This window comes from Papio anubis, chromosome 1 (genome assembly GCF_008728515.1).
Source record: "Papio anubis isolate 15944 chromosome 1, Panubis1.0, whole genome shotgun sequence".
NCBI classification, from domain to species: domain Eukaryota; kingdom Metazoa; phylum Chordata; class Mammalia; order Primates; family Cercopithecidae; genus Papio; species Papio anubis.
The window spans coordinates 176,740,367-176,766,177 of NC_044976.1; the positions used below are offsets into that span (position 1 = coordinate 176,740,367).

Sequence of the window (25,811 nt, forward strand, 5' to 3'; positions counted from 1 at the left end):
TTAAATAGATAGGTTTTTTTTTAATTCAATTTAAGCACCATGGGACAGTGCATCTGACACACAGCAGCTGGAAAATAAATACCCGTTGACTCAAAAAAAAGAATAACACATATTCTTAACATTCAAGAAATGTCCATCATTTAACTGTCAAAAAACTATTTCAAAAACTTGAAGAAAAATGTAACATGATACAGATTATTCAGTGAAGCTTATGCATTTTATACAAGTAATATTTCTTAAAATAACAAATCTTCAGCAATAAAAAAGAAATTTTCAACTAATAGAGTTCAACTAATCACCTCCATCCAAAGGTTTCCAAAAGCAATTTTCATTTCTGTTTCTAATATTGAAGATAAACCTGTTCCAAGAGATTTTTCAAGATCAGATACAATGCTCTCAAGTAGAAAGGCCAGTCCAGAATTTATAGATTCTTCCTCATAGCTCTCTTTCAAGGATGTTGTTTCTTTAAAACAAATAGTTACAGACTTTATTTAGAATGCTAACAGTAAATATTATACATATAATTGGCATATTGCCATAAACAGTAAACATTTTATGTATATGATATTTGAATTATATATAAAACAAACCAATACTTTATTTTCAAAACAATATTTAGAAACATATATTTCTACTATAGTTGCTTTAGATGCAACATAAATATATTACTTTAACAAATGTTTTATCTTTTTAACAGGCAAAAAAAAATAATATTTTTACTCAAATAAAAATGTAAGAAATTTATGTGATATTTTAACTACAATTTAATTTTATTATTTTCCAAAAAGAGTTACAAGAATGCCTTAGATTTATTCACAACAAAAAACCAAGAACTATGGATCAAAATGGGTTTTTTTCCAAAAATTGAATATTTTTCTTTTTTTTTTCTTTTGAGACAGTCTCACTCTGTCGCCCAGGCTGGAATGCAGTGGCACAATCTCGGCTCACTGAAACCTCTGTCTCCCGGGTTCAAGCGATTCTCTTGCCTCAGCATCCCGAGTAGCTGGCAAAAAATGGAATATTTTTCTAAACTCAGCCTACATCAATAAATTTCCAGCTTAACTATCTTCATGCCCTCCTCTTTTAAAAAGAGCTTTTATTATTTTACGTGATATCATTTCAATAACATTACTTTTTAGATACTTGAAAACAACTGTAATTTTCTTACGGCAAAATTAAAAATATTAAGTGGCTTATCTCTACAAAGTAGACAAGCTAAAGGCACACTACCCTTGAAAAACCGTAAACTAGAATATCCTGTTATTCCTTCAAAGGCCATTTTGAATATTATGACAAAAACATTATCTCCAAAAAGGGTAAATAAGTAGTATATATGTATATATGACTACTTACACAATTATACGTAAAATGCACATATATTAGAGACTTCAATAATCATTTTCCCCAAAGAGGGAAAAGGTGGGATGTACCTATAAATAATGTCAGATTTAATATAATATTTCTTCAAATATCAAGCTACAGAACAGATTATTCTGGTGAAAAAAAAATGAAATAATAGTATTGCCCTTACTTCTTTTTTTTTTTTCTGAGACAGAGTTTTGCTCTTGTTGCCCAGGCTGAAGTACAATGGCACGATCTCGGCTCACTGCAACCTCCACCTCCCGGGTTCAAGTGATTCTCCTGCCTCAGCCTCCCGAATAGCTGGGATTGCAGGTGCCTGCCACCACACCCAGCAAATCTTTCTGTCTTTTTAGTACAGACAGGGTTTCCCTATGTTGGCCAGGCTGCCCTCGAAATCCTCAGGTGGCCCACCCGCCTCGGCCTCCCAAAGTGCTGGGATTACAGGCGTGAGCCAGCGCACCCAGCCTGTTACTTCTTCATTATTAGCCTAAAATTTTAAAAAAGAAAACTATTACCAGATTCCAACAAGTTTCTCTATTGCTAGCTGAGTTTTTACCATATTAATAGAAGGCTATAAATAGAAAGCCAACTTAAAAAAGAAACTAAAAAATTATCTCTATGTCAACTAAATATCTCCTATAACTGCTATTAATTTAAAAGGAACACTCTGTTTCACTCGAAGAAAATCAAGGTGAAAAATAAAGGTATACTCTGCAAGGTACAAATTAGCATGTACACAGTGATTATAATGTAAAAATGTATGTGAGCATGCAGACAAAAACATCAAATTAATTTGTAAAAGTACATACAGAAGGCAATAATGTTAATTATGTTTTCTTTTGGATTACTATCATAACTTTCATTTATTCAATGATTTACATGCCAGCAAGTATTCCAAATGATGTTATTTTAAATGTACAAAATAAAAATTTACTACCGATTCTAATGTTATAAATAATCTTAGTGTATAAAATAAGATATATCTCTAATTATTTACAGTAAAAATACTACCTGCTTTCAACTGTTGCTTAGGAATACAAGGTTGATGACACACATCTGTGTTCAGAGATAAGTGTAACAACTCTGCACTCAATTCTTCTTTACTGAGTGACTTCACACCACTTATTAGGCCTTTGTTTCTTAAGTTTCTATCATCCCTAAGGTTGGGAGGTTGGGATTAGGAGGAAAAAATATTTTTTTATAAGGTAAACCACATGGCAAATCAAAACACATGAGATCTAGTCAGAGGCAGGTGATTCTCAGCCAATACCTTAAGAAAGAATAACAACTTTTTTAAAAAAAATATGAGCTTTGGGTACTAGGCACCATTCTAAAGTGCTTCATATATATATATATAGCTATTTAATCCTCACAACAAACTTCTGAGGTAGAAGTAGTATTAACTTCACTCCCATTCCACAGATGGGGAATTGAGGTATAAAGAGGTTAAATAACTTGTCCGAAGTTATACCCAGTAAGTGGGAGCTGGATTTGAATACAGGAATGTGACTATCCAAAGAGAAACAGAGAGCTATGTATGAGAAATAATTTACAGTGGGCAGACAAGTACAAATTTACTCAGATGAAGCATAAGACAAATAGCACGAACTTGCTGTTTGCCGAAAGAAATCAATATGATTAGAACATAGTGCATGAGACCAGTTTATGAGGTTACAGAGGAAGACAAGGGCATTAAAAAACAGGAAATTTAACGGCTTCAGTGGGGAAATGACATGATCTTACCTGTGTTTACTAAATTGTTTCAGAGGCCAGTAGGCTTCCAGCTTCTGTTAATGGCAGAGTAGTTTGGCCACACTAACCCTACTATGAATGAGAATTATAAAATCTAAACCAAAAAAAAAATTAACTATTTGAAGGTACTAGAGAGCAACGAATGTAGGCAGAAGCTGGAGTGGGATCTACCCTGAAGACACAGAAAATGCATAGTGAGAACTACAAGTCTCTTTTTACCTCAGGGCACTTCCCAATTCATCAAGTGTGACAAGTAGTAGTGACTGGAAATGTCAAAGAACCATGTTCGAGGTTGACCAGGGCAGCTGGAAAGTTAAGGGAGAGAGTGCTCTGGATTGGTGGTTGGTAAAACAGCCAAATAGGAACAGCTCCGGTATGCAGCTCCCAGCAAGATCAACGCAGAAGGCAGGTGATTTCTGCATTTCCAACTGAGGTACCCAACTCATCTCATTGGGACTGGGTAGACAAAGGGTGCAGCCCTCGGAGGGCAAGCTGAACCAGGGTGGGGCGTCCACTCACCCAGGAAGTGCAAGAGGTCAGGGAACTCCCTCCCCTAGCCAAGGGAAGCTGTGAGGGACTGTGCCCTGAGGAACAGTGCACTCCGGCCCAGATACTACACTTTTCCCATGGTCTTCACAACCCTCAGACCAGGAGATTCCCTTGGGTGCCTACATCACTAGGGCCCTGGGTTTCAAGCACAAAACTGGGCGGCCATTTAGGCAGACACTGAGCTAGCTGCAGGAGGTTTTTTTCATACCCCAGTGGCTCCTGGAACACCAGCAAGACAGAACCATTCACTCCCCTGGAATGGGCGCTGAAGCCAGGGAGCCAAGTGGTCCAGCTCAGTGGATCCCAGTCCCACAAAGCCTAGCAAGCTAAGATCCACTGGCTTGAAATTCTCACTGCCAGAACAGCAGTCTGAAGTCAACCTAGGACGCTCGAGCTTGGTGGGGTAGGGATATCTGCCATTACTGAGGCTTGAGTAGGTGGTTTTACCCTAACAGTGTAAACAAAACACCCAGGAAGTTTAGACTCGGCAGAGCCCACCACAGCACCCCAAAGCTGCTGTAGCCAGATTGACTCTCTAGATTCCTCCTCTCTGGGCAGGGCATCTCTGAAAGAAAGGCAGCAGCCCCAATCAGGAGCTTGTAGATAAAACTCCCATCTCCCTGGGACAGAGAACCTGGGGGAAGCAGCGGCTGTGGACACAGCTTCAGCAGACTTAAGCGTTCCTGCCTGCCGGTTCTGAAGAGAGCAGTGGATCTCCCAGCACAGTGCTTGAGCTCAGCTAAGAGACAGAAGAGACAGACTGCCTCCTCAAGTGGGTCCTTGACCCTCATTCCCCCTAAGAGACACCTCGAACAGGTGTCAACAGATCTCTCATACAGGAGAGCTCCGGCTGGCATCTGGCGGGTGCCCCTCTGGGATGAAGGTTCCAGAGGAAAGAACAGGCAGCAATCTTTGCTGCTCTGCAGCCTCTGCTGGTGATACCCAGGCAAACAAGGTCTGGAATGGACCTCCAGCAAACTCCAGCAGACCTGCAGCAGAGGGGCCTGACTGCTAGAAGGAAAACCAACAAACAGAAATGAATAGCATCAACATCAACAAAAAGGGCATCCACACAGAAATCCTATCCGAAGGTCACCAACATCAAAGAACAAACGTAGATAAATCCATGAAGATGAGGAAAAAACAGCCCAAAAAGGCTGAAAATTCCAAAACCAGAACACCTTTTCTCCTCCAAAGGATCACAACTCCTCACTAGCAAGGGAATAAAACTGGACACAGAATGAATTGACGAACTGACAGAAGTAGGCTTCAGAAGGTGGGTAATAACAAACTCCTCCGAGCTAAAGAAGCATGTTCTAACTCAATGCAAGGAAGCTAAGAACCTTGAAAAAAAGAAAAGGTTAGATGAATTGCTAACTAGAATAACCAGTTTAGAGAAAAAGATAAATGACCTCATGGAGCTGAAAAACACAGCACGAGAACTTCGCAAAGCATACACAAGTATCAATAGCCAAATCGATCAAGCAGAAGAAAGGATATCATAGACTGAAGATCGACTTAATGAAATAAAGCCTGAAGACAAGATTAGAGAAAAAAGAATGAAAAGGAATGAACAAAGCCTCCAAGAAATATGGAACTATGTGAAAAGACCAAACCTACATTTGATTGGTTTATCTGAAAGTGGCAGGGAGAATGGAACCAAGTTGGAAAACACACTTCAGGATATTATCCAGGAGAACATCCCCAACCTAGCAAGAAAGGTCAACATTCAAATTCAGAAAATACAGAGAACATCACAAAGATACTCCTCAAGAAGAGTAACCCCAAGACACATAATCATCACATTCACCAAGATTGAAATGAAGGAAAAAAATGTTAAGGGCAGCCAGAGAGAAAGGTCGGGTTACCCACAAAGGGAAGTCCATCAAACTAACAGCAGATCTCTCGGCAGAAACCCTACAAGCCAGAAGAGAGTGAGGGGCCAATATTTAACAATCTTAAAGAAAAGAATTTTCAACCCAGACTTTCATATCCAGCCAAACTAAGCTTCATAAGGGAAGGAGAAATAAAATCCTTTACAGACAAGCAAATGCTGAGATTCTGTCAAAACTACAATGAGATACCATCTCATGCCAGTTAGAATGGCGATCACTAAAAAGTCAAGAAACAACAGATGCTGGAGAGAATGTGGAGAAATAGGAACACTTTTACACTGTCGGTGGGAATGTAAATTAGTTCACCACTGTGGAAGACAGTGTGGCGATTCCTCACAGATCTAGAACCAGAAATACCATTTTTAAACCAGCAATCCCATTACTGGGTATATACCCAAAGTATTATAAGTCATGCTGCTATAAAGATACATGCACATGTATGTTTACTGCAGCACTATCCACAATAGCAAAGACTTGGAACCAACTCAAACATCCATCAATGATAGACTGGATAAGGAAAATGTGGCACATATATACCATTGAAAACTATCCAGCCATAAAAAAGGATGAGTTCATGTTCTTTGCAAGGACATAGACGACACCGGAAGCCATCATCCTCAGCAAACTAACACAGGAACAGAAAACCACACACTGCATGTCCTCACTCATAAGTGGGAGTTGAACAATGAGAACATAGGAACACAGGGAGGGGAACACCACACACCAGGGCCTGTTGGGGGGTTGAGGGATAGGGGAGGGATAGCATTAGGAGAAATACCTAATGCAGATGACAGGTTGATGGGTGCAGCAAATCACCATGGCACGTGTATACCTATGTAACAAACCTGCACGTTCTGCATATGTATCCCAGAACTTAAAGTCTAATAATAATAATAATAAAGTTAAGGAGAAACTGAAGAAAAGAAACCACAGAGCAAGTGAGCTCCAAAATCTACATATAAAGTATGCCCAGAGAAAAACAACGTACTTCCAAGAGTCAAAGTAATCAACAGAACTAGACTTGGATACAACACAGATACTGAAGCTACCTGACAGCAAATTTAAACTAATTTTCATTAATATGTTAAAGCCTCTAATGGAAAAGGTGGAAGAAGGGAAAATCAAGCAGTTTTGCAGAGATGAAAACCACAAGAATAAAATGGAAATCCTAGCAATAAAAAACACATAACAAAAATGAAGAATGCCTTGAACAGGCTTGTCAACAGACCTGACAAAGGGAAGGAAAGAATCAACAAACCCAAAGGGAAGTCAAAAGAAATTACCCAAACTTAAACAAAAATAAAAAGATTTTGGAAAAAAAAAAGTATCCAAGAGCTATGGGACAATATATCAACAGTAATATCCTTATACTACCTGTGAAGCAGTGTAATATTTGAAGGTAGGCTTTGATAAGTAAAGATGTATATTGTAAACGCTAAAACAACCATAAGAAGTTTTTTCAAAAAAGTATAAATACGTAAATAATGGAGACACAATGGTATCATTAAAAATGAACAATTAGTCGAAAAGAGAAAAAGGAAAAAAAGCACAGATGGAACAAAACAAATAGAAAATAATATGCAAAATGGTAAGATTTTAATCCAACAAATTAAATATGTATGGTCTAAACTTTACAGTTAAAAGACAGAAATTGTCAGACTGTTCAAAAAAGAACCAACTACATGATGTCTACAAGAAACTTACTTTAAATATACAGGCATAGATGGGCTAAAAGTAAAATGATACAAAAAGATATATCACATAAATACTAAGCAAAAGAAAGTTGGAATAGTTGCATTAATACTAGACAAAGAAGGCTTTAGAACTAGGAATAATGTCAGAACCAAAAAGGACATTATATAATTATAAAAGAAGCACTTCTCCAAGAAGACAAGCATGAACAATCTTAGATGTATATGCATCTCACTACAAGTTTCTATCTTTTTGCCTGAGGGAATTCTCTAATTCATCAATGGCTTTACCACAACAGAAAGCCACAGCTTTAGTGGCTTTCACAATACAGGAAGCAAAACAAATAGAACTGAAAGGAGAAATAGACAAATCCACAATTGTAGTTGGAGACTTCAATACTCCTTTCACAATGATCACAGAAAAAGTAGGCAACCAGCCTGGGCAAGGTGGCTAATGCCTGTAATCCCAGCACTTTGGGGAGGCTGAGGCGGGAGGATCACGAGGTCAGGAGATCAAGATCATCCTGGCCAACATGGTGAAACTCTGTCTCTACCAAAAATACAAAAATTAGCCAGGAGTGGCAGCATGCAGCTGTAGTCCCAGCTACTCAGGAGGCTGAGGCAGGAGAACTGCTTGAACCCGGGAGGCAGGGTGCAGTGAGCCAAGATTGCACCACCGTACTCCAGCCTGGGCGACAGAGTGAGACTCCATCTCAAAAAAAAAAGTAAAAAAGAAAAAAGAAAAGAAAAGAAAAAGTAGGCCACTAAGGTTACAGAAGACCTGAAGAACAGTATTAACCAATTTGACCTAATTGAAATTTATAGAATACTCCACCCATAAGGGCAGAATACACATTCTGTTCAAATACACAGAAAATACTCACTAAAACAGACCATATTCTTGGCCAAAAAAACAAACTTTAACAAATTTAAAAGAACAGAAACCATGTAAATTATGTTCTCAATTCATAAAGAAATTAAACTACAATTCAGTAAAAAAAAAAAAAAAAAGTATCTGAAAATTTTGCAAATACTTACAATTAGGCAACAAACGTCTAAACAACCTATGGGTCAGAGAAAGAGTCACAAGGGAAATTATAAAGTATATCGAATAGAATGAAAATGAAAACACAACATATTAAAATTTGTGAGATACAACTGTGGAAGTGCTTAGAGGACATTCACAGCAGTAACAAATAAGTGATATAAGTTTCCACCTTAAGAAACAAGAAAAAAAAGAGCAAAAAGGGCAAGAGAGTACTTTCTGGGTCAAGTGTGGTAGCTCACACCTATAATTCCAGCACTTTGGGAGGCCAAGGGGGCCGGATCATCTGAGGTCAGGAGTTTGAGACCAGCCTGACCAATATGGCGAAATCCCATCTCTATGAAAAATACAAAAATTAGTCATGCATGGCGGCACTCACCTGTAATCCCAGCTTCTTGGGAGGCTGAGACAGAAGAATCACTTGAACCCGAGAGGTGGAGACTGCAGTGAGCCAAGATGGCGCCACTGCACTCCATCGTGGGAGACAGAGTGAGACTCTGTCTCAAAAAAAAAAAACCACACAGGAGTTACAGACGTGTTGTATATATTGACAGGATGTGAGCTACACTGGTGCAATCATTTGTCAACATTGTATAGTTAAGATTTGTGCATTTCCTCAGCTACTTGGGGGGCTGAGGAAGGAGGATCACTTGAGCCCAGGAGTTTGAGACCAGCCTGGGCAACATAGCAAGACCCTGTTTCTAAAACATAAAATTAAAGAAGACAACACAGAACTGGCTAATTCACTGTATATAGATCATAAAGAAAAGGCAGGCATCAAAATTTACTCCCTGGTTTCTGGCTTTAGCAAATGGGTGGGAGATGACCCTTTTTATTCAGGTGTAAAAGAGTTGAAAAGAAAACCTCAAGAGTTCATTTACGGAGATGATAGGTTTCAGATGTCCATGAAACATCCAAGAGATATCAAATAAATAGTTGAGTATATTAGCCTGGAGTTTAGAAGAGCAATATGAATTGGAGATATTAATTGTGTTGCTGGCCCAGACTTAGGATTGTAAATGCAAGCACTTAGAATGATGCATAGTATATAAGTGTTATAAAAGTTTTTCTGATTACTATCACTACCAATTGACATTATCATCATCCATTTTAAGTGATATAAATATGTCCTCACAATAGTAGGTATGACTTATACAATACACATGATTATCACTATTTAAAGAAAATGCAAACAAACCAACCAAAAAAAGAGAGAGAGAAAAACAGGCTCACCACTTGGAACATGACTATGCCAGAATTAAAAGCAAGATTTGACTATAAATTTTCAGTCACTAAAAAGTAATATATCTGTTAATCCCCAAAAAACAGTGAATGTATAAATAATGAAGAATCGATAAAGTTTTGTCAATTTAATTTTCATTCTAAGTTGAACTAAAAAAAAAATTACACAACAAAGAATTACTTCTCAAATTTATCTCAAATTCAAAATGATTTATATATTATTAATTCTATTTCAGCCTTCAACAAACTCCAAAGTAATATGTCCTAGATCAAAATATAATTTAAAATCTAAAGACAGAAATCTCTAATATTTCCTTTAATAGCAAAAGGAATCACATTATCTTTGAAGATAGCTAAAATAGTAACACTGACCAGAATGTTTGCAAGAAGCATCTTAGGGCTGCTAATTTCTAAATAGCTCCATTTCACAGAAAGAATTTGAGCATTATCATGAAACTGTCAAAACTCCATTTTGCAGTGAATAAAATACAGATTAAAACTGCAAATTTCAAAGCATGATGTAGACTGATTTATAAAAAACAAAAAACTGCAAATTAAAATTGCTCTTCTGTCCCTTCAGAACCTTTTCTCATACATGATGAATAAAATTTTGTTTAGCATTATCTTAGTTTTATCCTTGAACTAAGTTATGGAAATATCAGTAGAGAGGGAAAAAGCAGGGGGAAGGGGGAAGGAGGGAGAAAACTCTTACTGAGATCCTACTATATATTAGGCACATTCTACGTCCTTTACATATATTAACAGATTAAATACTTACAATAATTTCATGAGGCAGGTAATATTATTCTTCCTGTTTATTTCACATGATGAAACTAAGTTAGGCAACTTGTCCAGGGTCACAACGCTGATAAATGACAGATCCAGGACTCGAAGCCAGGCAGTCTAACTCTGTAACAGGCACCCAGCACACAACTCCAACATAAACTACCCTATCTCCACTTCAGCAATATGTAAGTAAATAAATTTCTTGTCTCATCTCCTGTCAGATTCTGATTTTTAAACTATTTTGGAGGGATATTAAGTGCCTTTTCCCCTGCTTTTTCCAAGTTTTCTGAATTGTATAAAAATTAAATTGAAATGAAACGTCATCTAGTTGAGATCTCATTCCTCTAGAGCTCATACATTATAAGACTATCAGATACAAGTGGGTATGCTTACTGGCAGATTTGGAAAATTATGTATGTTTTTGATCTTTGGTATGCTGGATACAGTACGATTTTTTTTTAATTATTTGGTTTATTTTTAAAAAATAAAAAGTAAAATGACTATGAAACTCACGTGCACAGAATAACAAAAGAACAAGGGAATAATTCCTGGTGCTGGAGACAGCATTTTAGTACTCGATCATCATTGTTCTCATCACTCAATCCATCTGCAAATTTAATAAAGGCAACGGTCAATAAGTACCCTAGAAATGTGGGTGCCACAGAAATAATCTAGGCTGTATTTACAAAACAAAAATATCTAAGAGATTTAAGGTAGTTAAGGTATGACACTATGATGGTGGACACACGTCATTACACATTTGTCCAAATCCACAGAGTGTACAAAGCCAAGAGTGAACCTAATGTAAACTATGTACTCAGAGTGATAATGATGTCAATGGAGGTTCATCAACTATAACAAAGGTACCACTCCAGCGAAGGATATTGATAATGGGGAAGCTATGCTTGTGTGGGGGCAGGAAGTATGTGGGAAATCTTGTTGTCTTTTGTGCAATTTTCCTGTGAAACTAAAACTACTCTCAAAAACTCTATTAATAAATATAGCTCAGCTGGGCACAGTGGCTCACGCCTGTAATCCCAGCACTCTGGGACGCCGATGGGGGCAGATCACTTGAGGTCAGGAGTTCGAGACCAGCCTGGCCAACATGGTAAAACCCCATCTCTACTAAAAATACAAAACTTAGCCAGGTGTTGTGACAGGTGCCTGTAATCCCAGCTACTTGGAATCTGAGGCAGAAGAATCAGTTGAACCCAGGAGGCAGAGGTTGCAGTGAGCTGAGATCGCGCCACTGCACTCCAAGCTGGACAACAGTGAGACGCTGTCTCAAAAAAAATTTAAAAAGTACATATACATACATGTATATGTACTTTTTATATATACATATATGTGTATATATATACTTTTATATATACATATATAAGTATATGTTATATATACATATATACATATATAAGTATGTTATATATACATATATACATATATAAGTATGCTATATATACATATATAATAAACATATATAAGAAATACATATTTCATATATTTATTTTATATATACATATAAAAGAAAACTTTTTAAAGACAAGAAAGCAAAATAATTTTTTAAAAACTCTGAATCTATAATTTACATAGCATATAGTTGTGGGTTTAATGTGGTTAGTTCGCTATTAAAATGGTCTAGAATATGCCTATTAGCAAACTCAAAGGAAAGAAATGTGATCAGAAGGCTAAATGTCAGACTAGAAACCAAAAACCATGAATTCTATTATCAATTCAGACACTTACAGATTATAAGTAACTTAACATTTTCTCAGCTTAAGAAGTCTGTGAACTAATAAGCAACTGTTCTACCAGTAACTAAACTAGTTTCCTGTATGTGCTCTTCCTTAATCTCTAAAGCAACACAATTAGAGATATACAGGAGAACGAAATATGGGCCCTAGGAAGGTAACACAAAAAGTAATTCCTAACAAATGTTAATCAGTTGCTGACAGGGTACCCTCTGGCATTCTCTAAGCCTCAAAACATACAGCAAAAATTCAGTTTTTGTAAAAATAATGCAGGCCAGGTGGTTGGTGCCTGTGATCCCAACATTTTGAGAGGCTGAAGCAGAGAGATCGCTTTAAGTCAGCATTTCAAGATCAGCCTGGGCAACATGGCAAGACTCTGCCTCTACAAAAAAACGAGAAAATTAGCCAGGCTCGGTGGCACACTTCTGTAGTCCTGTTGTTCCAGCTATTCAGGAGGCCGAGGAGGGAAGATCGCTTGAGCTCAGGAGTTCAAGTCTACAGTGAGCTATGATCATGTCACTGCACTCCAGCCTGGGTGACAGGGTGAGACCTTGTCTCTAAAAAAATTAAGAACAAAATAATAATAATAATAATGCAATGTGTAGAAATTGGACCAAAGATAATGTTTCCCACAAGTCCATACACTACCTACCTGAGAACTCCCTAGGGTACTTATTAATAATACAGAATACAGGACCACACCCCAAATATATTTCTGGGTAAGAATCTTTGAAGCCTGGACCCAGACACTAATTTAAGCTCTTGGCCTGTCTCTTATACATTAAAATTTAAGACATACCAGCCAATTAGTCTCAACCTTGTCCCTGTTTATAATCATTTTTCTCTCAACTTCTGGCCTATATTACTTAGTCCTTGAATCCTTCAAATTAGAAAATTCATTCATTCATGCAACAAATATTTACATAGGGCTTAATTTGTGCCAGGTTCCCATGCTAACCAGATGGATATGCAAAGAAAAACTATTTAGGAGTTCATACTGGTGAAATCTAGACAGAGCTCAACTATATCAGGACATGAGTATGAGGAAGATAAGATTAAATTTCTTGATCAGATGACCAGTGAGCCAGACAGAAATATATCACAGTAGCCAATTTCCCTTAAATTCAGAGGGTAAATGCCATGAATAGTGCAAAATGTGTAACTCAAAATCATTAACTTTAAACAATTCAATTCAGCAGATAAAAGGAGGCTTAAAAGTAACAGTGCACTGCTCTAAAGGTATCAAATTCAAGATTATCAGTAGTGCCACTTTTTCTAAGATATATGGAGCTGAAAAATAAACTGTAAGACTATTCATGAAATATTTAGTTATTCAACAAATACTTTTGAGCACCTTACAGGCGTGAGCCACCATGCCTGGCCTTTTTTTTTTTTTTTTTAAGAGACAGAGTCTTGCTTTGTCACCAGGCTGGAGTGCAATGCTGTGATCTCAGCTCACTGCAACGTCCATCTCCTACCTCTACCTTCAAGTGCTTCTCATGCCTCAGCCTCCTAGAGTAGCTGGGATTACAAGTGTGAGCCACTACGCCCAGCTGATTTTTGTATTTTTAGTAGAGATGGCGTTTGTCAAGTTGGACAGGCTGGTCTTGAACTCCTGACCTCAGGTGATCCACGTGCCTCAGCCTCCCTCGGCTCACAGGCGTGAGTCACTGTGCCCGGCCAATAAAATTATATATTTTTTATAATAAGGTAAAAATAATTAAAGGCAACAAATAGTTATCTGCCACTCCCCTAATAGGCATTTGTTCTGTATTTTTATATTTTTCATTGTATTTTTATTGAATGAAAAATGAAACAGTACAAACATGTACTGTTCAAAAGTGAACAAAACAAAGACTCTGGAAACAGACCAGTCTGGGTATGAATCCTTGTTTTCCCACTTACTAGATATGTATTCTTGGACGAAGTTTCTAATCATGAGGAGTAAATGAGAACGTATATAAAGTATTTAGCCCAGTGTATGGCAATACTGAATGCTTAAAAGTACCATGTATTTATTACTTAAGATTCAGCTTGGCCAGGCACGGTGGCTCATACCTGTAATCCCAGCACTTTGGGAAGCTGAGGTGGACAGATCACTTGAGGTCAGGAGATCGAGCCCAGCCTGACCAACATGGTGAAACCCCATCTCTAAAAAAATATTTTAAAAAATTAGCCGGGCATGGTGGCACATGCCTGTAATCCCAGTTACTCAGGAGGCTGAGGCAGGAGAATCGCTCGCTTGAACCCAGGAGGCAGAGATTGCAGTGAGCCGAGATTACGCCATTGCACTCCAGCCTGGGCAACAAGAGTGAAACTCCATCTCAAAAAAAAAAAAAAAAATTTAAAAGATTCAGCTTAAATGGCACCTCAACATCAATGACTGCTACTCACACACAGAATAAAAAATTCTATATAAATTATAGTTATTAAGATGTTTAATACCTAATAGAATTTAACCTCCTCAACAGCAGGGTTTCCCTTTCTCATTCACTGTTACAGGCCCAACATTTGGAACAGTGTCTGGTACAAATACTTGGCAAACAAATGAATCAATAAAAATACAATGAAAAATATAAAAATACAGAACAAATGCCTGATTAGGGGAGTGGCAGATAACTATTTGTTGCCTTTAATTATTTTTACCTTATTATAAAAAATATATAATTTTATTGGCCGGGCACAGTGACTCACGCCTGTGAGCCGAGGGAGGCTGAGGCACGTGGATCACCTGAGGTCAGGAGTTCAAGACCAGCCTGTCCAACATGACAAACGCCATCTCTACTAAAAATACAAAAATCAGCTGGGCGTAGTGGCTCACACTTGTAATCCCAGCTACTCTAGGAGGCTGAGGCACGAGAAGCACTTGAAGGTAGAGGTAGGAGATGGAGGTCGCAGTGAGCTGAGATCACACCATTGCACTCCAGCCTGGGTGACAAAGCAAGACTCCGTCTCTTAAAAAAAAAAAAAAAAAAAAAAAGGCCAGGCATGGTGGCTCACGCCTGTAATCTTAGCACTTTGGGAGGCCAAGGCGGGTGGATCACCTAAGGTCAGGAGTTAGAGACCAGCCTGGCCAACATAGTGAAACTCTGTCTCTACTGAAAATATAAAAATTGGCCAGGCATGGTGGCGCATGCCTGTAATCTCAGCTACTCGGGCGGCTGAGGAAGGAGAATCATTTGAACCCGCGAGGTGGAGGTTGCAGTGAGCTGAGATCACGCCACTGCACTCCAGCCTGTGCAATGGGAGCGAGACTCCATCTCAAAAAAAAAAAAAAAAAGGTAATTAAAAATCTGGAAAATACAGAAAATATAAAGAAAATTAAAATAACTGATAAACCCATCAGGTAAATATCACCTCTATTCATCACTAATAAGTATATACACATAATTAAATAAATTTAGAATTATACTACACATATGTTTTAATCTTATGTTTGTTTTTATTTAAAATTATGTTATTAATGTTTTTCCAAATATAGTGTCCCCTCATATGGCTATAGGAATGTATGTAACTTCTCCAAACGTTATATAGGTTGATTCTACTTTTTTTGTTACATAAATAATGCTATAATGAACACTATTTATATAAATCACTGTCTGCATCTCTCACTTTTTTTAGGATACATTTCTAGAAAGACAATTATTATCCTTAGGCTTATTCAAACACATTGCTAAATATTGCTCTTCTACAAAGTTACCAATTCATAGTCTCAAAGCAGTGCAGTGCTGTGAATCTTCCTAGTGGGTTGGAAGAGAGTAACTTTCTAAACCTAGAAGTGATAAAAATAAATCAGATATTTTTAAAAAATGAGAGATGAGTCTTATCAATCTGTATGAGCCTTTCATATAATGAGGACACAAGAGAATTATCACCTATTCTGACCATAAGCTATTAGGTAGTTTAACATATTAACCAATCTTCACAACCATTTTATGACATGAAGTTATTTCCTTTCATTTCATTTATTCAGTTTCTTCACCTTTAACTTTCCCCAGGTTATGCTATAAACCCAGGTTGATATTTCAAATCCTATGTTCCTCTCACTATAGTAGATAAATACTATAGCAAATAAATATAATTTTGGAAATAGTTAAGGACAAGGCTAAAATTATAGTCAACTAAAGCTACTCGACATGGACCATCTTCACTCAAAATTCATAAGCATTATATCTGGAACATACTAAGAGCTAATAAATATTTGTTTAGATAATGAATGAATGGTAGAGACTCTTTTTCTTCAAAATTTTAAGACTACACAAAAATTTTAGACTAAAGTAATTCATCTTAAGATGAATCTAATCATGGTTTTTAAAGTCTTCTCATAGTTAATACCATAATTGGATTCCTCTTAAGATGAATTCTTTCAAATCTTACAGTGAATATGGGTGCAGTGGACAGTACAAATCCATGGTATTTAAAATAATGTAAGTTTACCTAAATAAATAATTCTGAGCTGGGAAGAAACGAATTCTTAAAGAACGAAATAAATCTTCTAAATATATGTATAAACTCCACTGAAATAAGTGTTCCTTTACATATAGATATTTTTCCAGCAAATTATATAAAACATAAAGAACATACTTAACTTTTAAGACTAAAGCAATTTTTAAATGACTTCATAGAAACTAATATTGAAAAAAATTCAATGAGGGGAAAATCTATAAACCTTTACTGTAAAAACACCTCATTCATTATTACCGATTCTGACAAACCACAGGAAAACAACATCATCTCCATGGTACATTAACTACATACGGTGATATTAACGGACTAGAAACCTGGATCACTTACAGACTTCATCACTCAGCAATAGTATTTTTTAAAAAGGAGTCTGAGGTTCTGTGATATAGACAAGTATGCATACACAACTATACAGTCACTATCTGTGAAATATAGACATAATGTAAGAACATCTAGGAGAAGCAGAAAAATAAAAATCAAAGACTCTAAGCCACAAACCATCACAATGCCCCTTCCATTTCACATTCCAACAGGTTTAAATGTTTTAAAAGTTTTATACCATTTCCCTCCAATAATGAGTCTGCAGCCAAACAAGTATTAATCAGGAGGCACCCTGAAAGAACAATACTTACAATGTTTTTGGGATGCAAGTTGTATTGATTGACCCCATAGCTTTCTATCTTGATTTCTGAGACTCTCGTTGATGAAATGAACTGCAGGTATAGCTTTGTGCTGGGCATATTTTAGTAGTTTTCCTTCCTTCATACGATCTAGCTCTTGCATAACGACCCAGGGAATTATTAACACAAGTTTGTCAAAACCTAAAAAAAAAAAGGATTTCTTAGAATTTAACAAACATTTATTGAGCTACTAAATAGAATTGCTGTCCAAGAGGTGAAAGTTTTAAAGCACACAGTCCTCCCTACCTTTGAGAAATTCAGAATAAATTGAGAGACAATATATTAAAAAACAGAAATTAAAAAGAGAATAATGTGTCAAAAGAATGTTAAAAAAATAAGCACTCTTGGAGATCAAAAAAAGAGTGAGTTCAGATTGCTAGTTTAACCTGTAAAGGCTTTTTTTAAACTTATAACACTGAATATGCTTAATGGAGACATATTCGTGGGAGAAAAAGCCACATCACTGTTAATATAAAATATCAACTCAGGGAAGAAAATCAGAATCTTTAAATATGTTCTGTAAATACCTGGTACTTCTGTTGTCTTCAGAATTCTAACAAATTTGAGATGATTCATCAGAATATTTGTGTCAATAACAATTAGAAGTTTTCTGTCTGAAGTATTATTTGCTAGAGAAAAAGAGCAAAGATTTCACGATATTTGATAATAGACTTACATAATGTCTAAAATTTTGATATCATAGAAGCATTGAAAATTCAATTAAATTTAAAACGCCTCTTTGTCTTGTTAACTATATCAGAGATTTACACAGTTGGCTAGACTCTAAAGTTGCTATCTATCTGGTCCGTATCTTTGTTGCCAAGTAAATTTCACCCCAATCAATTAAGGGTCCTCTGGATAGGAACTGCAACCACTGTTTGGAGTGGGAGTGGGGTGGAGAATCATCTAAGTCAAAGTGGGCAGAGAAGGTAAGGGATGGCAAAGCAGAAATACACAGGAAACCTGGGGCCAAGACTATGAAAAACCAGTCATGGAGAATGTTTTTGATAGCATTCTTAAGAGAAGTCCTTTAGACAATAAAAACAAAATTGCTTTTACTTCGATTCTTAAGAGAAAGAATAGTGATCAATGTTTAATCACCCACCAGCAGAACAGTATAAATTGCTTGTAGGTGGATTTTAAATTATGAACTGACTAGCCGGGGAAGTAATTATGTTTCTAACTTCTGTCATGGATCACTGGCAGCTGTGCTTAGTAATTATAAGCTAATTTTAACATATCCTGAGTGAATATAATCGAAAGATAAATATGTGTAAAAGAAAATACATGCCAGGTTTGGTGGCTTACACCTGTAATCCCAGCACTTTGGGAGGCCGAGGCAGGCGGATCACCTGAGGTCAGGAGGTCAAGATCAGCCTGGTCAACATAGTGAAACCCCATCTCTACTAAAAATACAAAAATTAGCCGGGCATGGTGGCACACGCCTGTAGTCCCAGCTACTCAGGAGGCTGAGGCAGGAGAATGGCTTGAATGCAGGAGGCATAGGTTGCAGTGAGCAGAGATAGCTCCAACGCACTTCAGCCTGGGTGACACAGGGAGACTCCGTCTCAAAACAAAAACAAAAACAAACAAAAAAAGAAAATACATAATAATACTAGCATTGTTACTGCATAGGATCATTTTAAGGTTCAGATAAGTTAACACACAGGAAAACATTTGAAAGATGAAAACTACAATGTGAATGTAAAGGTAGCATTACTATTTTTTTTTTTTTTTGAGATGGAGTTTTGCTGTTGGTGCCCAGGCTGAAGCACAGTAGCTCAATCTTGGCTCACCGCAACCTCTGCTTCCCAGGTTCAAGCCATTCTCCTGTCTCAGCCTCCTGAGTAGCTGGGAATACAGGCATGGGTCACCATGCCCAGCTAATTTTTTCATATTTGCAGTAGAGACGGGGTTTCACCATGTTGGCCAGACTGGTCTCAAACTCCTGACCTCAGGTGATCCACCCGCCTCAGCCTCCCAAAGTGCTGGGATTACAGGTGTGAGCCACCATGCCTGGTCAGCATTACCATTTTTAAAACCAGAATTTGAAATAGTACACTGACAGATTTTGGATAATCTCTATCATTACCTTCTCCCAGTAGCAAAAAAAAAATAATAATAATAACCAAAATTTTACAACATGAACAAGAAATCAATAAATATAATACCTTCAAGCAATCTGCATTCTTTCTTCTTTTTTTTTTTTTTTTTTTTTTTTTGAGAGAGAGGGTCTAGTTCTGTCACCCAGGCTGGAATGTGGTGGCGCAATCTTGGCACACTGCAGCCTCAACCTCCCAGGCTCAAGCAATCCTCCCACCTCAGCCTCCTGAATAGCTGAGACTATAGGCACATGCCATCACACCTAGCTAACTTTATTTTCTATAGACACGAAATCTCACTATGTTGCCTAGGCTGGCCTTGAACTCCTGGGTTTGGGCAATCCTCCCATCTCAGCCTTCCAAAATGCTGGAATTACAGGTGTGAGCAACTGTATCAGCTATTTTGCGTTATTTCTGATCAGTGCTTTACGTAGTTGAAATTGTTAAAGTTACAACAGCAAAAAAAAAAGACAACTCATAATCCTAATTACTGCCTCTTGACAGAAAAAGAGAAAATATATCTAACTATCTAATAATGTGAAATATGTAAAACTAATAAGACAAATATTGGATCTAATTCCTGTAGCTAAAAAAATAAACTATTACTTTATCATTCATTTCAAGTGAGCATATTTTTTAACATTTTTCATCGAAATATTATAAAAACTGAATATTGGCACATTAATTTTTAGGAAAGCATAGGAGAGCATAAACGTCAACATACAGGGTATACCAGAGGAAGAATGTACATCATCTTCTAAGTCAATTTCCATATTCATTAACTCTCCAGGTAAATCCACACTTTTTCCCACACGTGCAGCATGAAGCTCTTCTACTATCTGCATCTAAATTGTAAAAGACCCCAGTGAAATATTTTGAGTTACTTTGCAGATTGACAAGAGAAGAAAGCAATTAATTCTTAATTCACTTGAGATGGTTTATGGAAAGAAAAATTTTATAAAACTCTGAAGACAGCATAGTAAAACAATAAAGATTTATAAACACACACATGGTTTTCAAAATAGTTTTCTTCTTACCTCCGCAACCTTATGCAAACAAATTATTTAACAACTTTGGATCTCAGTTTGTTAATTCACAAAATAGGAATCTTTAATATCTATTTCCTTTAGGATTTTTGTGAGGAATAAATGAAATAAGCTAGGTGAAGTTCCTTGCACAGAGTCAAATACCTAGACATTAAAGTAAGTTCATTCTCATTTCAATTCTCACTTTATTTTAGGAGTCAAAATTTTTTTATCTTGACTGTGAGTATTCTTCTTGAGATTTCTAAGATTATTTATGAACCATCATAAACTGAAATCTAGATCTTAAAAACATTCTCACTTCACAGAAATACTTCTCTGATGTAATTCTGACACAAAGAAATGAAATACAATCTAGCTTTAGATCAGAGATGAGACACCTTTCTTCTATCAAGGAGCACCTCAAAACAGAAAAATACAATTGACTGTCACAAATAAAAATCAATTAATATAGTTTGAGAGTTGTTTTGTTTTGTTTTGAGACAGAGTCTTGCTCTGTCACCCAGGCTGAAGTGCAGCGGCACAATCTTGGCTCACTGCAACCTCCATCTCCCAGGCTCAAGTAAGTCTCCCGCCTCAGCCTCTTGAGTAGCTGGGATTACAGGCATGCACCACCACGCCCAGCTAATTTTTGCATTTATAGTAGAGACGGGGTTTCGCCATGTTGGCCAGGCTGGTCTCAAACTCCTGACCTCAGGTAATCCTCCCGCTTTGGCCTCCCAAAGTGCTGGGATTACAGGCTTGAGCCACCGTGCCCGGCCTGAAAGTCTTTAAATAGACAATTACAAAGTGTTCCACAAATCTCATCTTAACTTAGGACAAGTGAACATAAAATTCTATGAAGATCAGTCAGGGGACTCTGGTTGGGAAATGAAACAACCTTTTTAGGTAAACATTCATGTACTCTCATTTTCATTGAATAATGTTTTCATCTGACGATTTTTAAAATGAAGTAAAAACAGGTTAATGTCCTACTGCATTTTGGCAACCCTAGGCATAAACAGGGAAAGTGTCATAAAATTAAATCAAAATTCAGATTACTTGTGGGCCACTGGTTTCATGCTCTTTGTTCACAACAGATAACCTTACTAGAAACAAAAAGTACTAAGGTATACTTTTCTGAATAGTTTTGCATGACTTCATAAAACCTTACATATTGATTTAAATAGAGACATCATTGTATTTTCATATTATCAAGGTTTCTACAGTCATTATTTTTTATTAGAAGTAGGAACTGTTTGACTTAATTTCACTAAAAATTTCAAAGTAAATAAGAATATCAGTAACCTCTTGGTCTGTATCCTGGATACTTTCAGATGACACTGAAGAACATGGTGCTTCAAAACTCTGAAATGAAAGTAATTTCATTAGCTAAGAATAAAGCGTAACCTAAATAGGGTTTTTCAACCTTGTCACTATTAACCTTCAGGGTCAGATAATTCACTTTAGGGGTTGCCCTGTGCATTGTAGGATGTTTAGCAGCATCAGTGACCTCTATCCTCCAGAATGTCAGCAGTACTACCCACCTACCCCTACTCCCAAAAATTTTTTTTTTTTTTTAAAGACAGGGTCTCACTCTGTCACCCAAACTGGAGTTCAACGGCATGATTATGGTTCACTGCAGCCTCAACCTCCTGGACTCAAGTGATCCTCCCACCTCAGCCACCTGAGTAGCTGGGACCACAGGCACACCAACACACCTGGCTAATTTTTGTATATTTTGTAAAGATGGGGTTTTGTCATGTTGCCCAGTCTGGTCTCAAAACTCCTGAGCTCAAGTGATCCACCTGCCTCAGCTTCCCAAAGTGCTGGGATTACAGGCCTGAGCCACAGTGCCAGCCCCACCCTCAGTCTTGACAATCAAAAATGTCTCCTGGCATTGCCAAATGTCTCCTGAGGGGCAAAATTGCCTCCAGATGAGAAAGTGCCCCTAGAACAGAGAAGCCCCATTCTATCAAGTCATGAGACATGGTAGAATTCTTCATATACAGATTCATAAAAATACTATATTCTAAGAATAAAATTACATGCCACCCTAAAAAAAGAGAAATAATGAATGCAAAGGTAAACAAGTTGGCCTTCAGTGGTGAAAAATTTTCATCCAGGAGTAACTAAGCCATTTCTACAAGTGACATGATAAAACAACAAAAGGAACTTGAGGATTATAATAAGGCTAAAAAGGAAAAGCTGAAAAATGCACAGTTATATTATATGTAGTTAGAGCACCAGGGGGTTGTGTTTTATTTTTTGTCTTCAAAGTTTGAAAAATCTCTCTCCAAATTCCAATTTTCCACTGGCATTTCTTCTGAGTGGATGAGACCCACCTGACTCTACGTAACATACAGGTGACAGGAAACTCAGCAAAAGAACAATTGAACGAAATAATCTTCTAAGAATTCTCCAAGATAACGCAAAACTAACATGTATTTTATGGAAAGCTATTTCTGCTATGAACTACAAACACTATTCTTTGAGACAGAGTCTCATTCTGTTGCCCAGGCTGTAGTGGCATGATCTCAGGTCACTACAACCTCCACCTCCTGGGTTCAAGAGATTCTTCTGCCTCAGCCTCCCAAGTAGCTGGAACTACAGGTGCCTGCCATCACACCCGGCTAATTTTTGTATTTTTAGTAGAGACAGGGTTTCACCATGCTGGCCAAGCTGGTCTCAAACTCCTGACCCCAAGTGATCTGCCCACCTCAGCCTCCCAAAGTGCTGGGATTATAGGCACAAGCCACTGCGCCCACACAAACATACATCATATGTAGAAATGTACATCATATGTAGAAATGTACATCATATGAGAAATCTCTGCAGCGCATCGTATAGTTTCTTTTGGTCTCTATGTAGAATTACTACACAAACCAAAAGAGGTACATAGCAAGAATATTAAGTCGCATCATATGTAGAAATGCTTTACTGAGAATTCAGCTTCCACCCTAACTTTCCGGCTAAATGCTTTACTGGGAATTCAGCTTCTACCCAACATCAAACTTCACATGATATAATAACATACACTTCACAAACAGGCTCATCATAGTTTTACTATTTCATGACCCTGAGATTCAGAATCCCTTCTCCATATAACTTTAAATCTTACTGATCTTTGAAGTTCTCTTTAAGAAGTGCCAAACAAGCCAGAGATTATTATCAGAACTTCTTGTGGCTTTTGACATTGTACATCTCTTTATTCTCTTCCTTTGATTACTATTACCCTTTGCTCTCTCTGTTCATGGGCCACCTACAGTGACTTCAATGAATTTTCTACCACCAAACAATCCAGAGAAGTTCATGCATTTAACTGTTTGCCTCCCCCACCATGCCTTATTAAATACATAGGTTGGGATAAAGCCTTTCCTGAGGATGACAAAAGGGAATATGGTAACGAAGATAATAATGGCTCTATCTACCAAAGTGATTCCAAATGGAAAACACAATTACATTATTTCCTTGACTGTGGTTCAGTGGCTGTCTTCCATCTACAAGATATGAGATAAAAACCAGTCTTTCCCATGATACAAAATCATCCATTGTCTAGAGACCCTGGCTTTCTCTGGCTTTCTCTCCAACTTGCTTTCCTACAGATTCTCTACCCATCTTGACTCTAGTCATACTGACAACCTATATGCTCATGTACCTTCCTTCCATGCAATTTTACAACTCTGTGCCATTACACACACTGGCCCTCTACCCTAGCTGGACAGCACTTCTAGTCCTCACCTGACATGTCCTTCGAGATGAGGCTTTAGAACTACCACGTTAGTGAGCCCTTCCTTAATTCACCCGGAGATTTATACCAACATCACACCCAATTCTTAGGACTCTGATATTTACTTCACTATAGTACAATCATATTTTTGTACTTACTAGTCTGCCTCCCTGGGACCTTCTTGAGGCTAACATCTTACTCATGTCTAAATCCCTAGTACCTAGAAAAATAATAGGTACCTTTAATAGCTGTTTGATAAATGAATTCCTACTTTACAGTCTTGTAAGAATTAAATGTAATGCTGTTTTTAAAAATAGACCATAAACCATAAATCTCTAGGACATTAATTTTCAATGAGGGGGAGGTTTGCAATTTGAGAGGGGTCTGTATCAAAGAACTATAAAACCTAAGAAACAAAAGAAGTTATTTTTTTCTTTAGAAAGCATAACAGAATTACTAAATCCAGAAAATACAATTATTTTCCTTGTAAAGTACACTCATTATTTTAGGAAAACAATTATCTATTGAGGAATTAGTGGGTAAAACATAAAAACAAACAGGGTATTAAGATGATTATCTGCTGTCAATAATACGCTGAAGATAATATACACAAGATAAGGATATTTACTTGCTGTTTCTGTGTCTAAACGACTTTAAGCCTGATAATACTGCTATCAGAGAAGTTTTTAAAGAGTCTAAATTCCAATAACTGGAAAGTGGTCATGTAAAAACTGCTTCTTCTGCAACTTAATATTCTTGCTATGTACCTCCTTTGGTTTGTGTAGTAATTCTACATAGAGACCAAAAGAAACTACACGACACACTGCAGAGATTTCTCATACTATTCCTTAGATGCATAGCACAATGGGAAAACCAGGCAATGATACAATGATGATCACTAAACATACTGGCAACTTCAAGTTCCTTTCTTTCATTCTACTCTAGAGAAATGGTTATAACACAAGAAGAAAAACTGGAGGTTTTTCCTTTAAGAAAGCAGTGAAAACAAACTCAATTCAAACTCAATTCTTGCCCTCTTGGGGCCCCTTCCAGTTCACTTAACCTAAAAATACTCATCCCCAAGCTCTTCTAGCCTCCTTAGTTTTTTTTTCATAAGAAATATCTTACCATTGCAATCCACAGTCTTTTTTTTTTTTTTTTTTGAGACGGAGTCTTGCTCTGTTGCCCAGGCTGGAGTGCAGTGGCGCAATCTCGGCTCACGGCAAGCGCCGCCTCCCGAGTTCACGCCGCCTCCCGGATTCACGCCATTCTCCTGCCTCAACCTCCCAAGTAGCTGGGACTACAGGCGCCCGCCACCGCACCTGGCTAATTTTTTGTATTTTTAGTAAAGACGGGTTTCACTGTGTTAGCCAGGATGGTCTTAATCTCCTGACCTTGTAATGTGCCCACCTCGGCCTCCCAAAGTGCTAGGATTACAGACGTGAGCCACCGGGCCTGGCCACAGTCCACAGTCTTAATACCTAAAAGCAGGCAGGCTTACCTATCCCTGTTTATCAGTGGTCTCTACATATCAGAATTTCTGAAGTTCTAAAGTTCCGAGGTTCCACAATTCTAAAAGTTCTCTTGAAGATAGTAACTTTATTTGCCATAAAAACAAAATTATAGAGATTAGGTTCTCCAAGTAGTCCATAAATGCCAATTACATTACATAATTTTAAAGCAAAATAGATGTGCCAAGCTTTCTAGCCTAGATCCCTGCTCATGTAGCTCCCTCTGCCTAAA

The 25,811-nt window shown here is 37.3% G+C and overlaps 1 protein-coding gene across 12 annotated transcripts in view; it reads right to left on the reverse strand.

Annotated features, from left to right (window-relative positions):
* The window catches only part of SWT1 (SWT1 RNA endoribonuclease homolog), a 126,075-nt gene that overhangs the window by 80,867 nt on the left and 19,397 nt on the right, over window positions 1–25,811 (reverse strand). For 11 of the 12 annotated variants that reach the window (XR_002518229.2, XR_002518230.2, XM_009191677.4 and 8 more), the window contains 7 exons: window positions 21,647–21,706; window positions 20,041–20,161; window positions 17,742–17,843; window positions 17,167–17,355; window positions 10,836–10,929; window positions 2,374–2,519; window positions 300–463 (listed from right to left, as the gene is read on the reverse strand). Coding sequence is in view for 10 of the 12 variants with exons in the window: in XM_009191677.4 (XP_009189941.2) it covers window positions 300–463; window positions 2,374–2,519; window positions 10,836–10,929; window positions 17,167–17,355; window positions 17,742–17,843; window positions 20,041–20,161; window positions 21,647–21,706 (876 nt within the window). In the remaining 2 variants the exon portion in view is untranslated. The remainder of the gene's footprint in view (window positions 1–299; window positions 464–2,373; window positions 2,520–10,835; window positions 10,930–17,166; window positions 17,356–17,741; window positions 17,844–20,040; window positions 20,162–21,646; window positions 21,707–25,811) is intronic. The other variant, XM_021929483.2, reaches the window with a different exon arrangement.